Source organism: Lagenorhynchus albirostris, chromosome 7, assembly GCF_949774975.1.
Source record: "Lagenorhynchus albirostris chromosome 7, mLagAlb1.1, whole genome shotgun sequence".
In the NCBI taxonomy this organism is placed as follows: Eukaryota; Metazoa; Chordata; class Mammalia; order Artiodactyla; family Delphinidae; genus Lagenorhynchus; species Lagenorhynchus albirostris.
In genome coordinates this window covers 83957753-83980697 of record NC_083101.1, presented here as the reverse complement: position 1 = coordinate 83980697, position 22945 = coordinate 83957753, and the positions used below count along the sequence as shown (strand labels likewise).

Sequence of the window (22945 nt, the reverse complement as noted above, 5' to 3'; positions counted from 1 at the left end):
TGCATTGTTAGTGAACAGTCCCATTTTGAAAGAAATCTTTTTTTTTTCTGAGCAGTAGGTCCCAACAGTGGGCTTTAAAATATTCAACAAACCATGTTGGCCGACAGATGCGCTGTCATCCAGGCTTCATTTTTCCATTGATACAATACAGGCAGAGTAGATTAAGCATAATTCTTAAGGGCCCTAGAATTTTTGGAATTGTAAATGAGCATTGGCTTCAACTTCAAGTCACGAGATGCATTAGTCCCTAATGACAGAAGCTTTGAAGCCAGATATTGACTTCTCCCTAGCTATGAAAGTCCTGGATGGCATCTCTTCCGATATAAGGCTATTTTGTCTACATTGAAAATCTGCTGTTTCGTGTAACCAACTCACTGCAGCTTCTACATCAGCACTTGCTCCTTTACTTTGCACTTTTATGTTATAGAGATGGCTTCTTTCATTGAGCCTCATGAATCAACCTCTGCTAGCTTTAAACATTTCCTCTGCAGAAAAAAGTATTCCATGCAAATGGAAATCAAAAGAAAGCCAGAGTAGCAATATTTGTATCAGACTTTAAAGGCCATTACAAGAGACAAAGAAGGACTTAACATGATGATCAAGGGATCAATTCAATTGTAAATAAATTTACACCCAATATAGGAGCACCTAAATACATACAGCAAGTATTAACAGGCATAAAGGGAGAAATGGACAGTAACACAATAATAGTAGGGGGCTTTAACACTCCACTTACATCAAGGGACATATCATCCAGACAGAAAATCAATATGGAACCACTGGCCTTAAATGACACATTTAACCAAATGGACTTGATAGATATATATAGAACATTCCATCTGAAAGCAGCAGGGAAAAAAATCTGCGAAAACCACAAATATGTGGAGGTTAAACAGTACATTACTAAACAAGAAATGGATCACTAAAGAAATCAAAGAGGAAATCATAAAATACCTGGAGACAAATGAAATGAAAATAATGGTCTGAAATCTATAGGATGCAGTAAAAGCAGTTCTCAGAGGGAAGTTTATAGTGATACAAGCTTAGCCCAGGAAACAAAAATCTCAAATAACCTAACCTTACACCTAAACAAACTAGAAAAAGAAAGAACAAACAAAACCCAAAGTTAGTAGAAGGTAAGAAATCATAAAGATCAGAGCAGAAATAAATAAAATGACTTAAAAAAATTAGAAAGAATGAGTGAAAATAAGAGCTGGTTCTTTGAAAAGATAAAAAGATAAACAAAATTGATAAGCCTATAACCAGATACATCAAAAAAAAAAGAGAATGCTCAAATTGATAAAATCAGAAATGAAAAAGAAATTACAACTGAAACCACAGAAATGCAAAAACTCATAAGATACTACTATGAACAACTATATGCCAATAAAATGGACAACCTAGGAAAAATGGGTAAATTCTTAGAAATGTACAGTCTCCCAAGATTGAACCAGGAAGAAACAGAAAATATGAACAGACCAATTGTCAGTGATGAAACTGAATCAGTAATTAAAACACTCCCAACAAACCAAGGTCCTGGACCAGATGGCTTCACAGGTAAATTCTGCCAAATATTTAGAGAAGAGTTAATACCTATCTTTGTGAAACTACTCCAAAAAATTGCAGAGGAAGGCATGCTTCTGAACTCATTCTACAAGGTCAGCATTACCCTGATAGCAAAACCAGACAAAGATATCACAAAAAAAGAAAATTACAGGCCCATCTCACTGATGAACATAGATGCAAAAATCCTCACCAAAATATTAGCAAATTGAATCCAACAATACATTAAGAGGATCATATACCATAATCAAGTAGGATTTATCTCAGGGATGCAAGGATGCTTCAATATCCACAAATGAAACAGTGCCACATTAACAAATTGAAGAATAAAAGCCATATAATCATCTCAATAGATGCAGAAAAGCTTTTGACAATTTCAACATCTACTTATGGTAAAAACTCTCCAGAAAGTGGGCGTAGAGGGAGCATACCTCAACATAATAAAGGCCATATGTGATAAGCCCACAGTTAACATCATACTCAGTGATGAAAACCTGAAAGTATTTTCTCTAAAATCAGGAACAAGACACGGATTCCTACTCTCACCACTTTTACTCAACATAGTTTTGGAAGTCCTAGCCACAGCAATCAGAGAAGAAAAAGAAATAAAAGGAATCTATATTGGAAAGGAAGAAGTAAAATAGTCACTGTTTGCAGATGACATGATACTATACATAGAAAACCCTAAAGATGCTACCAGAAACTACTAGAGTTCCTCAATGAATTTGGTAAAGTTGCAGGATACAAAATTAATATACAGAAATCTGCTGAATTTCCGTACACTAACAACAGAATATCAGAAACAGAAATTATGGAAACCATCCCATTTATCATCACATCAAAAAGAGTAAAACACCTGGGAATAAACCTACCTAAGAAGGCAAAAGACCTGTACTCTGAAAACTATAAGACACTGATGAAAGAAATTGAAGATGACAAAAATAGATGGAAAGATATACCATGTTCATGGATTGGATGAATCAGTATTGTTACAATAACCATACTACCCAAGGCAATGTACAGATTCAGTGCAATCCCTATCAAAATACCAATGGCATGTTTCACAGAACTAAAACAAATAATTTCAAAATCTGTATGGAAACACAAAAGACCCCAAATTGCCAAAACAATCTTGAGAAAGAAGATCAGAGCTGGAGGAATCACACGCCCAGATTTCAGACTATACTACAAAGCAACAGTAATCAAAAGAGTGTGGTATTGGCACAAAAAACAGACACATAGATCAATGGAACAAGATAGAGAGCCCAGAAATAAACCCAGGTACTTAATCTATGACAAAGGAGGCAAAAATATACGATGGAGAAAAGACAGCCTCTTTAGTAAGTGGTGTTGGGTAAACTGGACAGCTGCATGTGAAAGAATGAAATTAAAACATTCTTTAATGCCATATACAAAAATCAACTCAAATTGGATTAAAGATCTAAATGTAAGATTGGATACTATAAAACTCCTAGAGGAAAACATAGGCAGAACACTGACATAAATTGCAGCAATAATTTTTTGGATTCATGTCCTAAAGTAAATAAAAGCAAAAATAAATAAATAAATGGGACCTAATTCAATTTAAAAGCAAAAGACACCATTGACAAAACAAAAAGACAACCTTTTTTTTCTATTTATTGTGATGAAAAGGATCATCTAGTTTCCATTTCTACTGAATGGGAGAAAATATTTGCAAATGATTCAACTGATAAGGGATTAATATCTAATATATATAAACAGCTAATACAACTTCACATCAAAAAAAAAAACAGCCTAATTAAAAAATGGGAAGAAGAACTGAACAGACATTTTTCCAAAGAGAAGATGGAGGTGGCCAACAGGCATATGAAAAGATGCTCAATATTGCTAATCATCAGTGAAATGTAGCTCAAAACCACAATGAGCTATCACCGCACACCTGTCAAAATGGCTATTATCAAATAGAACACAAATAACAAATGTTGGTGAGGATGTGGAGAAAAAACCCTTGTACACTGTCGTTGGGAATGTAAATTGGTGCAACCACTGTGGAAAACAGTATGGAGCTTTCTCAAAAAACTAAAAATAGAAATACCATATGACCCAGCAATTCCACTCCTGGGTATATATCCAAAAAGCCACAAAAACACTAATTTGAAAAATATATGCACCCCAGTGTTCATATCAGCATTATTTACAATTGCCAAGATATGGAAGCAACTTAAGTGTCCATCAACAGATGAATGGATGAAGAAGATGTGATATACACACACAAACACACGGACACACACAATGGAATACTACTCAGCCATAAAAAAGAACAAATTTGCAGCAACATGGATGGACTTGGTGGGCATTATACTAAGTGAAATAAGTCAGACAAAGAAAAATACTGTATGATATCACTTAACTGTGGAATCTAAAATATATAACAAACTAGTGAATACAACAAAGAAGCAAATTCACAGATACAGAGAACAAACTAGTGTCACCAGTAGGGAGGGAGGGAGGGAAAATATAGTGGTGAGGAGTGAGAGGTACAAAGTATTTGATGTAAGATAGGCCATAAGGATATGTTGTATACCACGGGGAATATTATCTAATATAATATAATTATAACTAATATAATATCTAATATTAGTAAATGTTAACTGTGTGATAAAACTATATGTAATTTTTTTTCTTTCATGTTTTAGAAGAAAACTTTTTTTCCTACTTTTCAGAAAAAACAAGGAGAGAAATGACAGCCAAAGGTTCTACAGGAATGGAAGTTCTGCTGTCAACATTAGAGGTAAGTCACTGACATGCTTTAATTATGTAGCTGTTAATAGCAACCAATACTGAGAGAAAAAAAATTACAAAGTACAGAATTTTTATCCTAGAGGTAGAGCCAATGAATGGAAGTTTGTTTTCTTTTTTAAATTATTTGGAATGGGGATATAAACATTCTAACATATATTAGATAAACCTCTAAGTGTATTTCCCTAGGATTATAATGATAACCATATTTTAAATCTTAATATGCCATTCTAATTGGTAATAGAAAATAAAGCATTAGTTGGAAATAAATCTTTAGCTTAAAATAAATGATTGAGGGACTTCCTTGGCCGTCCAGTGGTTAAGACTCTGTGCTTCCACTGCAGGGGGCATGAGTTTGATCCCTGGTCATCAGGGAACTAAGATCCTGCATAATGTGTGGCATGGCCAAAAAAAAAAAAAAAGATTGAAATTGGAAATTCTCATTTATACTGTTAGTTATTCATTTATGATTAAGTTCACTTCATACATTGGTTGAATAACTATATTATATTGATATTAATTAAGTTTCAATGCTAGTATAACAGTTCGGGGTGGATCAGCAAGACAGTCAGAATCAATATTTTATATTTTATTCAGTGCAATGTTAAAAATAAGGAGTGAGTGAGTACATTGTATACCTTAGACTTAAACAATGTTATATGTCAGATTATATCTTAGTAGAACTGGAAAAAAAAATGATCAGGGAGTGAGTTCATGTGTGTGTGTTTTTTTTTTTTGACTGTGCCGCATGGCTTGTGGGATCTTAGTTCCCTGACCAGGGATGGAAACTGTGCCCTCAGCAGTGAAAGTGTGAAGTCCTAACCACTGGACTGCCAGGGAATTCTCTTTTTTTTTTCCTTTAATTGAAGTATAGTATTGATTTACAATATTATATTTTTTATAGTTTCAGGCGTACGGCATAGTGATTCAGTGTTTTTACAGTTTATACTCCATTAAACGTTATTACAAGATAATGGCTATAAATTCCCTGTGCTATACAATATATTCTTGTTGCCTATTTGTTTTATACTTAGTATTTTTTAACTCAGTTCTGTACCCCTAATGTGCCCCTCCACCATCTTCTCTCCCCACTGGTAACCACTAGTTTGTTTTCTGTATCTGTGAGAATGTTCCAATTTTGCTTTATACATTCATTTGTATTATTTTTTAGAGTTCTCATATAAGTGATAGCATACAATATTTGTCTTTCTCTGTCTGACTTGTTTCACTAAGCATAAAATTCTCTAGGTCCATCCACATTACTGCAAATGGCAGAATTTCATTATTATGGCTGAGTAATACTCTATTGTGTATATATATATATATATATATATATATATATATATATATATATACCACATCTTCTTTATCCATTCATCTGTTTATGGATACTTGGGTTGCTTCCATATCTTGGTTACTGTAAACAGTACTGCTATGAACATCGGGGTGCATATATCTTTTCAAATTAGTGTTTTTGTTTTTTTCTGGATATATACTCAGGATGGGAATTGCTGGGTCATTCTGTAGTTCTATTTTTAGTTTTGAGAAACCTCCACACTCTTTTCCACAGTGGCTGCACCAATATACATTCCCACCAACAGTGTACATGGGTTTTTTCCTCCACATCCTCGCCAACATTTGTTTTTTGTGTTCTTTTTGATGGTAGCTATTCTGACAGGTGTGAGGTGATAGCTCATTGTTGTTTTGATTTGCACTTCTATAATAATTATCCTCATTGTACATCTTTTCATGTGCCTTTTAATTTGTTGAGACTTGTTTTGTGGCCTGGCATGTGATCTATCCTAGAGAAGTTTCCATGTGCACTTGAAAAGATTATGTATTCTGCTGTTTTGGGATGTAATGTCCTGTAGATACCTATTAAGTCCAACTGGCCTCTGGTGTCATTTAAGACTACTGTTGCCTTTTTGATTTTGTGTCTGATAAGCTGTCCAGTGATGTAAGTGGGGTGTTAAAGTCTTCTACTATTATGTATTATTATCAGTTTCTCCTATATGTCTGTTAGTCATCACGAATTATTAGAGTAATGCAAATCAAAATCACAACGAGGTATCACCTCACATTGGTCAGAATGGCCATCATCAAAAAATCTACAAACAATAAATGCTGGACAGGGTGAGGAGAAAAGGGAACCCTCTTGCACTGTTGGTGGGAATGTAAATTGATATAGCCACTATGGCGAACAGTATGGAGGTTCCTTAAAAAACTAAAAATAGAACTACCATGTGACCCAGCAATCCCACTACTGGGCATATACCCAGAGAAAACCATAACTCAAAAAGACACATGCACCCCAATGCTCATTGCAGCACTATTTACAATAGCCAGGTCATGGAAGCAACCTAAATGCCCATCAACAGACGAATGGATAAAGAAGATGTGGTATATATACACAATGGAATATTACTCAGCCATAAATAGGAACGAAATTGGGTCATTTGTAGAGACGTGGATGGACCTAGAGACTGTCATTCAGAGTGAAGTAAGTCAGAAAGAGAAAAACAAATATATGTTAACGCATGTATGTGGAATCTAGAAAAATGGTACAGATGAACCTGTTTGCAAGGCAGAAATAGAGACACAGACGTAGAGAACAAACGTATGGACACCAAGGGGGGAAAGGGGTGGTGGGATGAATTGGGAGATTGGGATTGACATATATACACTAATATGTATAAAATAGATAACTAATGAGAACCTTCTGTATAGCACAGGGAACTCCACTGTACGGTAGAAACTAACACAACATTGTAAAACAACTATATCCCCTCCCCCCAAAAAAAACTATAGGGTGCAAGATAGTTTTGTACAAGGGTGTATTGTACAACATGGGGAATATAGCCAATATTTTGTAATAACTAAATGGAAAGTAACCTTTTAAAATTGTATAAAATTTTTTAAAAATTAAAAATAAAAAACTGTATTTAAAAAAATAATTATCCCACTTCCCTGGTAAATGAGATAGAAGTGCAACTTCCATTCAGATTCCAGTGGCCTGAACTCAGTCATATGGCCCAAATGTAATTGCGAAAGAGCTGGAAAATGTGGTTTGGCTGTGTACCCAGGAAGAAGATGAACACTTAGCAATACTGCTCCTGCCGCAGTCCATTCTTTTCTTTAACAAATGTTTGTCTCTCATTCTTCCAACTCCGTCCCCAGTAAGCCAGTGGTCCAGTTAACACCCACAGTGCTAAGACAAGGGTCTCTGGTTAATGTGTGGTCCTTTTTCTGGTCTGGATTTGACTTTCTGGTTCCATTAGTCTCTGCCCTTAAATGGTGAAGTAGACAACACTTATTCCCTTTTGGGAAGGGGAAGAACAAGAGTCCCATTCCAGTCACTGATACATTGCAATTCCGAAATTCCTCTAAATAAGCACTGTAAAATCCTTCTACTCTGGGGATGAGGCAGTTCCTTGAATAGGCCACAGTTCTGCTGTCTATGTGGTTTTCTTCATCCAAGCATTGCTTTTAGTAAGAGAAATATAACCAAAGTACAGTATTTAAACATTTTCTCTTATTAGATTGGTTGTTCAGACTTTGGGAAATAGTTACTTTTCTGCATTGTGGGTTGGAGTGTAAATTGCTCAGTGAAGAGCAAGTTAGTAATATCTACTATCAAAATAAATGCCCATATCATTGACCCAGAAATTCTAGGAATTTATCCCATGTACAGTTGTACTTGCTTCCCTGTAAGTGTACGTACTTAGTTTTGGTTGCAATTTTTAATAGCAAAAGATTTTAAAAATTTAAATATCCCATTGATAGGTGACTGGTTGCATAAACAATGGTATTGCCATGCAGTGGAATATATCATGTGGCCCTTAAAAAAGGGTGAAGAAATTATTTATTGACATGTAAAAATATCAGTATAAAAATAGTTATCTATAGAGCAGTAATACCAGTTGGAGAAATAAATCTATGTATACATGTGTATTTACATGGATTACTTTTATGTGTGTACAGTATCTTGCTGGATGCACAAGAAATTGATAATGCAGTTACTTTTTGAGAGGGGAGCTCACTGGATAGTCACCATATATACATTGTAGTGCCTTTTATATTTTAATACATTTATTTGTATTGTCTATTTGGTAGAAGTTGACGAGTTCAAATGACAAATTAATTCCTGTTGATAATAAGAAAATAATAGCTCAGATGATTTCCAAAAAATTTTAAGGACAATAAGAGACAGAAGTGATGTGTGAGAATAGTGAAAACCTGAATACGTTTATTCTTAGAGAAACCAAAAAGGTCATCTGTAAAATATAGGTGGTTCCCGACAGACAGAAAAAGTTTGGGAATCACAAATTTACAATGTTTTAATAAAGCAAATAAACTATTTATTTCAGAAAACGAAAGATCTTCAAACTACACTTAATATCTTAAGCATTCTTGTTGAGCTGGTGTCAGCTGGTAAGTTTTTGTTTCCTTTGGTGTAATTTCTGTTTGTAAACAATGATCAGAAATGCATCATGTGTACTTTTTTTTGGAATTTTCTGATACTCATACAGAGGCTATTCTGAGTATTGGAATTTGGAAGCGAAAATGTCATACTCTTGTTCTTGCTTTGTTTTTGGTATCTTCTGGTGTCCCTCAAACCCATGTGTTTTAGAGCCTTGAATGTAGAGTTTTGCATCACTTTTATTTACTGTCTGCGCTATTTTTTAAACTAACATAGATAAAATAAAATTTTATTTTGATGCTATTTGTTTGCTTTCTGAAGTCATCACTTTTAATACTTCTTTAAAGCTAACAGGTTGTGATATCTAATATGTTATAGAAGAATTTGCGATTTCAACATATTTCTTTCAAAAAACTTCTTAGGTGGAGGTCGAAGAGCGAGTTTCTTAGTCTCCAAAGGTGGTTCACAAATATTATTACAGATACTTATGAACGCCAACAAAGAATCTCCTCTGAATGAGGAGTTAATGGTGCAGATTCATTCCATTCTTGCAAAAATTGGACCGAAAGGTAAGGGTTTTGTTTGTATGACTCTCAGGTGGAACTGTTTTTGTTACATCAATTCTGTGTGCCTTGAAACTGGTAAATTTTACAATCTAAAATGCTACTGCTTTGTCTTGGTCTGAGTCATGGAATGCTTTTTACAGTCAACTAGTGACCTGCAAGAATTTAGGATCCTAAATTCCTGAGTAATTCTATTGCATATGGTGGAAAAAGGAAGAAAAAATGCGTTAAAGTCAGAAGTGTGTCTTGGTGTGTGTGTCCCTGCATATATATGTTACAAAAGATACACATAACATGGATATTGTTGAGGCCAGAAGGACGGAGTGTGGATGGGAATACTTTGAGGAGCATGCAGGTAGAATGTGTTTGCTTTTCATTAATAGTCATCTTATAGTCACGTCTCAGTGCCTAAAAAGCTTACAGTCTAGTTAAGCTTTTAATCATAATCATATAAGAAAGTGATTACAGCTTTAATTATCTCAGATCAACTTTTAGTTGATAATATGAATTTATAATATTAGTTTTAGAAATTTCATTGTTTTATGACATTTCATTTTATTCAGAAGTTATATATGAATAAATTGTGCTTGTTCATTTTTTTTAAACAGACAAAAAATTTGGAGCGAAAGCTAGAATTAATGGAGCTCTAAATATAACCCTGAATTTGGTCAAACAGAATTTGCAGAATCATCGCTTGGTTTTGCCTTGTCTTCAGCTTTTACGAGTATATTCTGCCAACTGTGAGTATTTCAGAGCAGCTTTTAGTTAGCTCAGTGTTGTGAAGTTAACACAAAATGAAAATTCTGTACTTTAACTTTATAAGTCTCTAAAATTTGTGGACGAGGAAAGAGAATATTTAATATGGCTCTTTGTAATTCTAACCCCCCACCACAAAAGTGAGGTAGGGTAAGAAGGTGAGTTGACAAAATCTTCAGAATTCTCATTAATTCCCCCAGTTTGTAAAGGCATGTAGTAAGGGGGATGAGTAGGTGGCCTGTGGAGAAGATTTGGAGGAATATGAGGATATTGGAAGCTGGAAAAACTGCTATGCGTATTTGGATTTTCACAGATGAGAGGAAAATTGAGAAGGAAGGAATGTGGTGGCATAGTCACCTGGAGCTAATTCTCTTCAGTAATGAATAGGGAAGTAGCAGAACCGAAAATAAATAGCACAGGAGCCTCTGAGGAAGCTGGAGAAAACAGTAATCACAGGGAGAGAGTCTCAGATGAAGTGTCTCCCAATGGGCGTACACACACACACACACACACACACATTCTCTCCCTTTCTCACTAATGTAATATTAGGTCCCAAGCCCCTGAGGTATGGATTTTCTTCTATTCCCTGACTATGGGATTGGAATGATTAATAAAACACCTAGAATTGAGACTGTACAGTACATATTATTGCAGAACATCATCACAAAATAACGATAATCAAAGTGGTAGATGCGTGTGTGTGTGTATTTATTTATCTGTATCTATACTTTGACAATATAGCTAAAGGTGTACTCACAGGAAAATAGTTTTGAATACTTAAATAATTAACACTTAAATAATTAAGAAGCACATAAGGAAATGAATTAATTGGCTGTTTAAACAAAGAAATTAGGAACAGAGCAATAAACATAAGGAAAGCAGAGGAATGAAATAGTAAAGAAAAAATACGTTATGAAATCTTCAAAAGTTGATTTAAAAAAATAAAACAATTGGATTAAAAATAAAACAGATAAACCACTGAATGAAGGAAAAAGGAACACAAAACAGACTAAAATTAGAAGCGATAATGGAGTAATAAACAGATATAGAGGAAATTAAAATTGTCATACAAAACTTTAGGAACTACATTTTCGGTGGCATTTTATTTAATTAAGCACCAGGACGTCAGTAAACAGTGTATCTATAATTTTTAAATAATATTTGTTCAGGATTGAAAATGTTAGGCACAATTTTCTGGTTAGGTAATTATTTGCATGTCCTGTCTAAAGTTGTTACCTGTTTTTCCCTACTGCTGTCGCTTTAGTTAAGGTCCTCATTACCTCTCACCTAGACCACAATCTCCTAATGTGTCTCTCAAATCCATCTTTCCTACAATGCTGTTAGATCTGACCTGTATCTAAAATGCAGATCTGATTTGTTGTTCCTTTTGGGTAATTCCCTGCAGTTGAAAGAATTAACAGCTTCTAGGACCTTTCATAATTTGTTTTAACTTCTTTTCCCACCTCATCTTCCCGTTGGCATGCCTTTGTCTAACACTTTGTTTTAACAACATGTAACTGCAATTTCCCTGCAACATTAAAAAATAAAGCAAAAAAACCCCCCTTCCTTTGAAGTATTGACTAAGGTGGACTTTACGAGGGACTTGAGTTCACATTTACTAAACAATTTGTATATATTTTTGGCTATGTATCACATGTATATACATTTCTACTCACTGAGGTTTCTAAATCACTTTACATCTTTTTTTTCACCTTCCCAGCTGTGAATTCTGTATCCTTAGGGAAAAATGGAGTTGTGGAACTGATGTTTAAAATCATCGGACCATTTAGTAAGAAGAATTCCAGTCTTATGAAGTGAGTAAATGTATTAAGTGTAAATAGAGGTATACCCTTTGTTATTTTGGGCCTTACCATCTTGATCTGTACAATGAGCAGGTTGAGTTAAATTGTATCTAGGGTCCTTTCTCAGTTCTTAAATAGTTCTTTAATTATGATACAGATTTTCTTTAGTATAAAGTTTAATCTTCAAAAATATATCAAAATTAGATACATTCATTGAACATAGTGTTATGGAAATTTAGACTTTGAACATTCCTAGATACTATAATAGGAAAAAAGACCATTTATAGAGTATCATTCATTCAGAAACATTTATTGAGTGCCTACTATATTCCCTACCCAATTTTACAGTCTTTTAATGACTACTTCCTTCAGTCTTACGATTATCTGGATATATTTTAAATTTATACATTTTTTCTTTGTCAAAATCATGTTATTCTTTTTCTTACTTTGAGATATGTATATATATCTCAAAATATGTGTTATATATGTGTGTATTTGTGTGTGTGTGTATAATATATATATATACACACACACATCCATAAATAAATAAATAATAAATAAATATATACACACACACATGCACATATTCATTTGTAGGTCTCTCAACCTCAAAATGAAAGCAGTTTCAGTTATTTCATTATATTTAGTACTTTCTTAAGCCAAATTAATGGTCATTCTTTAAAAAAATTTTTTATTATGGAATTTTTCAAATACAGCATTTATATTATATTAATTATTACTTATTATATTCAACAGTTATCAACATTCTGCCATGTTTGTTTCATTTATTCCCCCTCCAGACTTTTATTTATTTTTCCTGGGGTATTTTTAAGCAAATCCCAGATGTTTTCCACATATATATGAATTTCTGTAAGCAAATACCAGATATTTTCTCACTTTTCCCCTAAATACTTCATTATGTAACTCTGCTAAATAGGGACCTAAAAAATAACCATAATACTGTAATCATACTCAACAAAATGATTAATTCCCTAACACAATCTAAAATCCAGTGTGTTTAGTTTTCTCCAGTTGTCTCCAAATGCCCTTTAAAGCAAATATCAGCCATGACGTTTATACTGTAAATTCTTTAGTATGATCACTATCAGACATAGTTTTTTTCTTTTAGTGTTACCAAAGTATCATTTCTTTGTTCAACAATATTAATAATTCTTTAAGATCATCTAATATTTTCTGATTGTCTGAGGAATGTCTTTTTTTTTTACAGTTGGCTTGTTCAAATCAGGATCCAAATAAGGGCTCTACATTCTACTTGATTGATAAGTCTTGTAATTTTTTGCAGTCAATAACAGTCCCCCTACTTTTCCGTTCTGTTTTATTTGTTGAAGGAACTGGGTGGCATCTTATAGTATGTCCCAACATAGATTAAGATGACTGTATAGTGGGATCACTTAATTTGTAGGTATATCCCTCAAATTTTCTGTAGACTGATGGAGTTTGAGGCTTGATTAGATTTGTTTTTTGTTTTTTTTTAATGGTCAAAATATTTCATAGGTGGTGCTGGGTCTCTGTTTTGCACCACTGAAAATCATTGTGTTGAAATGTTCCATCCCCTTTCACCTAAAAACTTAGCAATATTTCATAGCATTGCCTGATCCATTATTTCTTAAAAGGTTCCAAAATAGTGACTTTTTGGAACCTTTTTCTCAATAAAAAACCCTTTCTCAATAATAAACCTTTTTGGAATTATTTTCTCAATAATTTTCTCATTCTTTCTACTTTTATTAGCTGTGATTCTTTTATAAGGAAGAACTTGTCCACATCAACTGTTTGGTTAAATTTTACAAATGAATAATGTCCAGAACATACTCAGTCTTTTCACCCTTACTTAATAAAGGCCAGATGTTTAGCTTTTACCCTGCTTGAAAATGGAAGCTTACTTGCACATATAATTATTTATTAAATATTATTTGGTGGGATGACAGCATATTTACTTATGTAAAGATCATACACACAGTCTTAGAGCATCTGATGAAATGTGACAAGATAAAGAAAATGATTGTTCACAATTAGTAAAACCAACTTCCAGAATTGATGTAGTGTAGTGAGTGGGCTTTGGAGCCCGGCAGAACTTGATTTGCATGTTAGCTCTTACTGGCCTCATGATATGAAGTAAGTTGCCTAACTTTTTATGCCCCAGTTTCCTGTCTGTAAAATGGTAGTATTTGTGCCTACATCATAAGGTTGTTATGAGGATTTAATGAGTTAATTCTTATAGTTAGCACAATGCCTATATTAATGCAGTGTAATTAGTTTAGGTAAGTAATGTAGTAATGTGGATGTGCATGAATCCTAGTTAATATTAAAAATATATTCTTTATCTTTAAAATTTTTATGCCTTTTCTCTTCTTGATCTTTAAAGTACTTTAAAATTAATCTTGATCTTGGTTATGGTCTCCTACTTAAGATCTACATTACTCTATTGTAACCAAGTTACCAAACCTAATATAAAAAGTTCCTATGAGAAAAGAACATTTCACAAGTATCTGTATAATATACAACATGGACTATTTCCAAAACCATGTAGAAATCAGTGGGTCTAAACTTCTGAGAAAGGAATGTAAATTATCTACATTATTCCTTCATTCTTTTTTCTATATTTTAAAAAGAAAAACTCTTTAAACTTTATTTTTACTTTAAAAAGGATAAACCATTCATTGACCAGACATCTATATCATGATTCCTTTATTATTTTGAATAATTGTAGGATCTCCCCCTTAATTAAACAATCTCAACATCTAGAGCATTTGTATACCAATTCTTCCTCCCCTTAATGCCGTGCATTTAGTTAGTTGAAGAAGATTGAGGGTTATTATTTATGTTTGAAGAGCGGTGCTTTCCTTTAGAATTTCCTTTCCTTTCCAATTTTAGGTTTTGGATTTAAACACTGTTAATCTAGAAGGAAGCAACTCTAAAAGCTATTGTAACTCTTTCTGAGTTTCACTACAGGTTTGGAGGTTATTGCAAGGATTGACTCCCCCCCCAACTTAAATAACTTCATGAATACCTGAGGCTTCAGTTTCTCCTCCCTCACTGCTCCCAAATGAATAAGCCACAGGCTGCTTTTAAAGCCATTGTTAGTTATGTTATTCTGTGTGGGACTTGTGAAGACTGAAAAATATATGAGGATGTATAAAATATTGGTGCTGAGAAATTCTAATCAACATATAAAAATGTACTTTTCAATAAATACTATTCTGTAATTGTTGGGTAACTTTTATATTATAAATTCATACTGGCTTATAACTGACATAGAATTGCAGAAATTCCTTAGTACTGAAGTTTTTAAAAATACCTTTTAAAAAACATCTTGGTAAAACTGTCAAGACGACTTTGCACCAAACTTCATAATTTCTTTTCATCTTATGGGGCTGTGGAACAAGCATGATGGGCAGAAGGAATTGGGTGCATATCCAGTTTTGGCAGCATTGAAGAATAAACATCAAGAGAAAAACATGTAGTTTAAGGCTTAGAAAATGTCAGAGCACTTCTGTTTGGTTCAAATGTGTTGTAAACAACTGCCAGCAGGCAGAAAGACTGTTTCTGAAAGTGCTGTTAAGATTTTTAAAATTTTGAATTAAGACTTAGCTGTAGATGGGAAAATTCTGAGTTCATTGCAAATGATTGCCTCTAAGCAATTGTATTAGTTTCCTAGGACTGTTGTAACAAAGTACCTAGTACAAAGTTGGTAGTTTACAATAACAAATTTATTGTCTCTGGAGGCTGGAAGTTCAGAATCAACTTGTCAGCAGGACCAGTGTTCCCTTTGTAACCTGCAGGGGAGAATCCTTCCTTGCTTATTCCTAGCTTTTGGTGGTTTGTTGGCAATCTTTAGTGTTCTTTGGTTGTAGGTGCAACATTTCAGTCTCTGCCTCTATCATCATATGGTGTTCTCTCCTTGTGTGTCTGTCTTCAAATAGTCTTCCCTCTTTTTATAAGAGCATCCGTGTTGATGGATTAAGGGCAGTCTACTCCAGCATGACTTCATTTTAACTAATTACATCTGCAAAGACCCTGTTTCCAGATAAGGCCACGTTCTGAGGTGCTAGAGGTTTGGACTTCAACATATCTTTTTGGAGGAGACTGACATTTCTGATTTCATAATTTTCTTTCTCAACAAGAATCTTATATGATTTATTTTTCATATCACTTAGTTTTTATGTGACCCTAGGCATATTATATTCTGAAGTCCTTAGTTTCCTTATTCATAATATGTGTCAATTCTATGGACTAGGAATTTTTTTTTTTTTTAAGAATTAAACTAGAAAACACATATACAAGGCATATGTAACAATTTTTGGCATTTGTCAGGCCTTGCTGAATGAAGTCTTCTTTTTTCTCCCAAATTGCCATTGTACTTAGAAGATCCATTTAGTTCTGATTTTGACCAATTTAAAAGTCATCCTTATTCTGATAGTTTTACAGTCTTAAGTGCATTTTATTGAATAATTATAAGATTATGAAAAGTTTCTTACTGATGATTCAGTGCTGTGAAAATTCTGTTATAATTTTATAGTTTTCATTTACTTTTAACTTGCCATTACCAAAACTGCACATTGTTTTGAGAAAGTTACATGCAGGAGTTTATATTTTTTAGAGCATATACTGTTGTTTTTATTTTACAAATGTTATCATAAATAAATGTTTATATGTTTGCTTTATTTGTGTCAATAAACCAAAATGTAACTGTTAACAACTTGCTCTAGAGGGTAGCAGTAATGAGCATTTATTATAAATGAGCACTTAGTCTGTACCTAGTCCTGGATTATTGTTTCAGGTTTTATTTTGAACCAATATCCATCTTAAATCAGTATCCGTTTTAAATCTTCTAAGTCATCTTAGAAGTCATCATCTGGTCACGCTATGTGTACCACTAGTGTGTATGTAGCTTTTTTAACTTCATTATCTTGTTTTCAGTTTTAATTTCTTGAGTAGTTTTTCCATAGATATGTACATTTTATTACATTATCTAGATTGTAAAATTATCTGTGAAAGAGATAACTTTGTTTTCTAATTTTATACCCATGAAGAACCTGCTACTGTGGGTATCTAGTAGGCATTCAACAAATGCTTAGTGATGAGTGAAATGCTTAAATTTGACAGTGTACATATTTTTATGCAAATTAATTATCCTTGTTGAAATCTTACTAAGAGGTACTGGCTTATATTTTTAAAGTTCCTGAAAGTTCCATTTCTTCAATAACTCATTTTTAAAAAAAATATTTGAATTACAGGTTTTCCACAGTGATGTTATATATATTTTCAAAGTTGCTTAATGGCCACTGATTTCACTGTGTGTAACTGCACATTTATATTCAAAGAATATATAAGTCCTCTAATGGGCAGTGAGAATTTTTGAGATGTTAATTAGGTCATTATTCTCTTTGGTGCCGTATGGCTGAAAAATGTTAAGGGTTCATACTTCCTCTCCCCAAACCTCCTAGTTCCAAAATATTTTACATTTGTTATCACATTAAGTGTTAGGATTATTGCTTGATAGAACTAAAATACTTTGAAGTCAGATAGCTACGAATATCTATAGAATTTTGTAGTCGCAAACTTTGTGTTAAAACTTGTTTTTGTTTTAATTTTTTTGTGAATCAGAATCTATGATTCTTAGTATTATTCCTTTGTGAACTCTGTCCCAGTCAGACACAGGTACAATGATTCCATTCACCTAACCTCTGATATGAAGACTTAGACATTGTTAATTTTCTTCTTTTTCTTTCTTAAACATTTTTTTTTGGTGCTTTTTTGTTGATATTTCAATCTTCCTCATATCCAATTTTAACCTGAAGGAAGTGAGGCATATAGAGAAACAGCATATGTAATTGATTATAACAGGAATGACATTTGGAGTAGATACTAATTACTTATCTGAAAAGATTGTATGAATTTACTATTGTAGATTAATTTTACTAGTTTTGTTGTTGTTTGTGTTTTCTCATGTTGACAGGGTTGCTTTAGACACCCTTGCTGCATTGCTAAAATCAAGTAAGTTTTTAAATACTAGAAATACTAGATACTATTTTTCTGAGTATTCTGTCTACTATGTTAAAGAAACTGGAAATGTAGATTTAGTTTATGTTTATAAAGCTTGTTCATAATAATTTAATGTCAAAGTTGATTTTATCTTTTAGTACAGTCGACTGATATATATCTAAGATCATTTATGTTTATTGAGCTCTAATTTATCAGTACATTCATATAATTTATTCAAGTATATTGACTTCCTTTTTCTAAGTTACTTTCATAAACATAAAGCCTTGTTAGTAGGGGAAAGTAATATGTAAATATTATATACTATCATTTTGAAAAAGTGATGCTAACATGGCCTTGAGAACATCTACCATGAAGAGTATCTTTGACAACTACTGTCTCTATGTAACATATGATTTTCAGTTAGGACCTCTTTATTAGAAGTTTTATTTCTACCATAAAATTCAAATTTATAACATTAAAAATGACTTAATGTAAATTTACATTTTACTAAATGCATTTACAGACTAAAGCACAATTTTTTTAATCTTCAAAATTGAAGTATTGGAGGAAATGTGTCTTAACGCAATATGGTGCTTTTTTTTTGGAGAGTAACCATCTGCATTATGTGCTTTTTTTCTCTCCATGATACTCAGTGTCTGTATTTTAAATATTAATTTTTGTTAGCACTCCCATTCCCCCATTCCATTGGTTGATTAAATTAACATCTTATTTAACCACAATAACATTTAGTCCTAAAGATCTATGTTGATGGCTTTCAACGTTATTTTTCCCCAAAACTGTCTATTGATGGTGAGACCAACTTGCCCTTAAGTTTGATGAGAAGGACAGTAGCAAATGATTAATTGATTGAGAATCTGATATTTGGTAATGATTTATTAAATTTAAAGAATCACCTTAGGTATTACTATTATATACTAGAGTGCATAAAATTCAGTTAACAGTTTTATCCTTGAAATGAAATGTGTGTTATTCAATTAGATTAGCTATGTAGCTTTGTTTTCATATATGATGTGATAAACTTTAGACCAAGATTAGAATATTTGGATTAATTTCAAAGATATTTGTAGCCTTGCTTTGATGTGCCTTCCCTGACTTTGTGGTTCAAATTGTTTAAAGATTAATTTTTAAATTAATGTAGGCATTTTTTTTTGATTTAGAGTAGATTAAAATAGCCATTAAAACTAAACTCTTATTAAAGCTTACTAATTTTCAGAATCACTGATGACAAAGTCACTAATTCAAAGTCAGTAAAAACTAAAACTCTAAGTTTCAAGTATTTTTAGAAATCAGTTAACCTAAAATGACTGAAATTCTGATATCTTCAGTTTTAAATAATAAGCTTCCTTTTACTCCCTCCCTTCTTCTCCTTCAAAGGAGGATGGTGGGCAAACATATCTGTTTGCTCCATCAGGTAAAAAAGTAACTGACAAGTAAATGATCCTGGATTGCAGATAGATCTGCTCACTTCTCTTAAGAGTCACTCAGCACCTGTGTTTGAGTTATGCACAAGTTTTTAATTTGATCTTCAATAAAGAATTTAAATATTTCTCATAAATACCATTTAGGCTTTTGGGAATTCCAGTGGAAACACAGTTTGTAATAGGAGTTACAGTGATTCTTAAAAGACATTATGATAGTGATATCTTTTAAGTATTACTGGTAATACTAAGAAGCTAGTAAACTAAAGGCTTATATATTCCAATTGGTGTAAACAAAATATGTATATTTGTTTAAAATATATGAAACTATTGTTAGTCAGACCTATTGAACTTTTCTATAGATAGCCACAGCCTTAACAAACTATCTCTTCCAGACACAACAGAGGTATTAAACCTTTTACATAAGAAAGTGCCCCCTTCCTGCCCCTGTGAGTTTCTTCCAGCTCTCAAATATCAGAACATAATTTCTAAGAGGGCATTAATAAGTTTGTTGATCTCAGTGTCTTTATGTTTTAGGTGGGTATTAGCACATTTAAAACTGTAGTAATTCTTTCAGGCAACTAAAAGCAGCACAGCCTTACTGTTGCATTATCTTAGTGTCCATGCCATGAGCCAGGTGGTCATTTTATATGTAAATGTAGATGAGGAAGAGATTGGTATTTCTTTCTAAGTAAACAACCTCAGATGGGTTGGTATTCCACATTATCTTGCACTCTTATCATTGGCCCACCCATGTGGTGCTGGGTGGCTCAGGATGTTGCTAAGATACGATCCCCTTGCTCTCATCTTAGTGAAATGCACCCTTTTGGTTAAAAATCTTAAATATTAACATTAAAAAAATGAAGTACATCAAATTTATGAATTTATTTCTGTTAATTTTACCCCAATAAAATTGACTGTTTACAAAAAAAAATTTTGATGCAGTTTTTTCATATATTAAAAAATTAATGACAATAAAGCACTATCTTCTAATCATATAATGCTTCTTACATTTCACTTACTAAAAAGTTGTTTAAGTACTTTTCACTTAGCTTTGTTGTGGCATGGATATTTATATATAATTGTGGGGGTAATTAAAATTTAAAATAATTTCAATAGAAACATACAATTTGTAGTAGGAGCTGCAATCCAATGGAGTTTATTTCACACAAAGATTGTAATAGAAGTTGCGATAATGATAATGGCTTTTAACAAAATCATAGTCACAGCTAGTGAGTTAAAGGCTTATATATTCCTTTTGGTGTAATGAAAGTCAGTATATTCATAAGTTTTAAAATATATGAAAGTTTTGTTAGTATTAACATTTAAAAATATACAACCTTAATTGTGTTAAAGATATTTTGATATTTATTAACCACAAAACAATATATGGGCAGGTTTCTGGAAAATTACCTGGAACTTGTCATATTTATGTTGTTAGCTAAAAAATATTTAAATATGTGGTTGCCATTTATTTTTGGAAAAGTATTGTAAGACTTCATTCCAGTATTGTGGTTATGTTTTTAATTTGATTTATTCTACCAGTGTCTCTTATTATTTAAAAAATATTTTCTCAATTTTCTTTTGTTAAAGAAACAAATGCCAGGAGAGCTGTAGACAGAGGATATGTCCAAGTCCTTTTAACAATTTATGTAGATTGGCACCGCCATGATAATCGGCATAGAAACATGCTCATTCGAAAAGGAATTTTACAGAGTTTAAAAAGTGTTACAAGCATCAAGTTGGGAAGAAAAGCATTTATTGATGCCAATGGGATGAAAATTCTTTATAACACTTCACAAGTGAGTTTTTAATTTTCTTCCTGTTATTATGATTACCTATTAATGATAGGATTTGGTTCTTAAGAATACTTAGTATTTCTAAAAATACTCAAAAAGTATGATAAATATATTAAAAAAATCCGAAAGCCAAAAGGCACAATCGTTTCTCAAATGTGACATCAGACTGAGTTCGAGAAAGTGCTCAGTGCATATCTCTGCAATATGAGGTTTTTCCCCCATTCGTAAAAGGAAGATGTATATAAATCTCTCCACTGGGCAGGAAGGAATTCCATATAGCCTCGTTTTCTAAGGTGTGCAGTTGGCTATACTCAGTTTTGTATGTTCCCCTCATAAGTATTCACAAATCCTTTATGGCTGGTAAGGCAGATATGTTGTTTGTGAGTGTTCTCGGTCTTTCTTCTGGAGAGAATATTTTTAAATAGTGCAGGTACAGAAGTGAAACCTGGAGTTAGGAATCCTGGTTCTGCCAGCCATCTTATGCATAAACCTTCTCAACAATATCTTTAGCAAGATTCTAGCATCTGTAGAGTGAGGATATTGCAAAGTAACCTTTTATTTTTACAAGGCTATAATTATTAGAACAAAATCTGTCTTGAAAATTCCAACCAGTCACCTTGGTTGTGCCCTCTTGGTCTTACACACAACAAATAATCTTTTTCTGTGTGAGAGTAGTTAAGAACACATATTTTATGTTAACTCTTAGCTTTTTCTTTTCTAGATCAATCACATGCACTTATTTTTACTATTCCTAATATAGACAGTGATGGATATTTGATATATGAGGAAGAATTGGGTGACTTTGTTTATGCCACTTCACATTTATGAGCCTTAGTTTTTCATCTGTTTTGACAGGTCAGGTGTGAAGATTTCTACTGAAAACTTCACAGGTTATCAAAGTGCCATCTAAAGCCATCTAGATGTCAATTGTCAATAATAATAACAGTGTTATATGAAATAGTTTCAAATTCCCTGTTCACTAGTCCTTCTCAAGATTAAATACCAGGATAGCAAATTAAACTCTTAAAACTTAAAATTGTGATATTCAGGCTATTCTTTTATAAGTTGAACAGCTAACTTATTAGGGGTGCTATTGCATGATAACTGATAGAATTTTGAGAAAGGCTCAGCCAAATGCACATTCCTTTTTTATTTTTTACACCTGTCTTAATTTCTTAATCTTTCTTCTTTTTTTCTTCTTCCCTTAAATTTTCATTTTTATTTTGTACCCTAGGCTTGCTAAATGCTCCCTAAGTCACTCATAGATATTACTTAGTGCTTTGGAGACTTCTGGTACCGGAGATGGTACTGATTTCTGCTTAGTTAAAATATTTAAGGAAAATTACTGCTAAATTTGCCATATGAGGTTCTTACTTAAAAAGAGATATTTCTGATTAGTCAAAGCTGTTTTATAATTATGTTAAATTTTTTTGTGGTATTTGCCTTTTGAAAATTATTAATGTATTACTTTCCGAAGTCATGTAAAATTGTTTCACTTATTCACCAAAGGCACATTATCTTTTTTTTCTTTTCTTATAAAACAGGAATGTTTGGCAGTCAGGACCCTTGATCCTCTTGTCAACACCTCCAGTCTGATAATGAGGAAGTGTTTCCCTAAAAATCGCCTGCCACTCCCAACGATTAAAAGCTCTTTCCATTTCCAGTTACCAGTTATTCCTGTGACTGGACCTGTGGCCCAGCTCTACAGTTTACCCCCTGAAGGTAGGACCACATGCTTCTTGCTGGCTTTCAGTGGTTATTGGAATTGTGTGACTTTATCTATTTTTGCTTTTGTTCATCTCCCTAGCAAAAGAAGGTT

The 22945-nt window shown here is 32.9% G+C and overlaps 1 protein-coding gene across 3 annotated transcripts in view; it reads left to right on the top strand.

Annotated features, from left to right (window-relative positions):
* Positions 1-22945, top strand: part of AGTPBP1 (ATP/GTP binding carboxypeptidase 1) — a 170193-nt gene that overhangs the window by 47815 nt on the left and 99433 nt on the right. For 2 of the 3 annotated variants that reach the window (XM_060155350.1, XM_060155352.1), the window contains exons 4-11: positions 4242-4336; positions 8712-8775; positions 9187-9333; positions 9936-10067; positions 11804-11897; positions 17863-17900; positions 20921-21129; positions 22671-22848. In XM_060155350.1, the coding sequence (XP_060011333.1) occupies positions 4242-4336; positions 8712-8775; positions 9187-9333; positions 9936-10067; positions 11804-11897; positions 17863-17900; positions 20921-21129; positions 22671-22848 (957 nt within the window). The remainder of the gene's footprint in view (positions 1-4241; positions 4337-8711; positions 8776-9186; positions 9334-9935; positions 10068-11803; positions 11898-17862; positions 17901-20920; positions 21130-22670; positions 22849-22945) is intronic. The other variant, XM_060155351.1, reaches the window with a different exon arrangement.